The sequence below is a fragment of the Acanthisitta chloris genome, unplaced genomic scaffold, assembly GCF_000695815.1.
Source record: "Acanthisitta chloris isolate BGI_N310 unplaced genomic scaffold, ASM69581v1 scaffold28233, whole genome shotgun sequence".
Lineage (NCBI taxonomy): Eukaryota > Metazoa > Chordata > Aves > Passeriformes > Acanthisittidae > Acanthisitta > Acanthisitta chloris.
The window spans coordinates 2,057-2,693 of record NW_008664691.1 but is presented as its reverse complement, the minus strand read 5'-3'; the positions used below and the strand labels follow the sequence as shown (position 1 = coordinate 2,693).

General features: G+C 54.3%; 1 protein-coding gene across 1 annotated transcript in view; it reads right to left on the bottom strand.

The window, feature by feature from the left end:
• Nucleotides 1-221, bottom strand: part of GRK6 (G protein-coupled receptor kinase 6) — an 11,081-nt gene extending 10,860 nt beyond the window's left edge. The window contains exon 1 of the mRNA XM_009071469.1: nucleotides 124-221. Coding sequence (XP_009069717.1) covers nucleotides 124-175 — 52 coding nt within the window. The 5' untranslated portion in view covers nucleotides 176-221. The remainder of the gene's footprint in view (nucleotides 1-123) is intronic.
• Between the last annotated feature and the right edge of the window lie 416 nt (nucleotides 222-637).

Here is a 637-nt window from a genome sequence, read left to right as displayed (position 1 = left end):
CCTTGAGCTCCAAGCAATCCTGGCTGGGATTTGTTATCAATGTCCCTGACCCTCCCAGGTCTCAACCTGGGGTGCACAACACCCACACAGGTTTGGCTCTGCTCCCAGCAGCCCATATCTCACCGAGGGTTTGCCGCAGATCCTCGCAGAGGCTGATGTGGGGGAACTGCAGCATCTGACGCCATTTCTTACTCTTGCCTTTCCGGTTTCCTCCACCACCTGTGGGGCACACAAAACCAGTACCATGGGTTAGGAAGCAATGGTGTCCCACTGCAGCCTAGCCTTGCCAGGAGCCTCCCTCTGTCCATTTACACAAGCCCAGGCAAGGAAAACAAGACCACAGTGGTACTGCTGTCTCCTGGCTGGTGGAACAACCAGTTGGAGCCTCAACTGCTGGAGGAAGTGAGCAGACAAACCACTCTGGCTGCTGAATGAATCCTGAACAAGAACACAAAGACCTTTCATGATAGCAGAAGCAGAGCAGGGTCAGGAGTGTCCACAGCCACAGGTTACTCTGTGCCTGCACAGTTCTTGGCTCCCATGCCTGTCCCCAGCACCTCTGCATAACTAATCACCTCTCCAGGCCATGCCTTGCTTGGTGTGAAACTCTTCCTGCTGTTCATGCCACCTACTCATT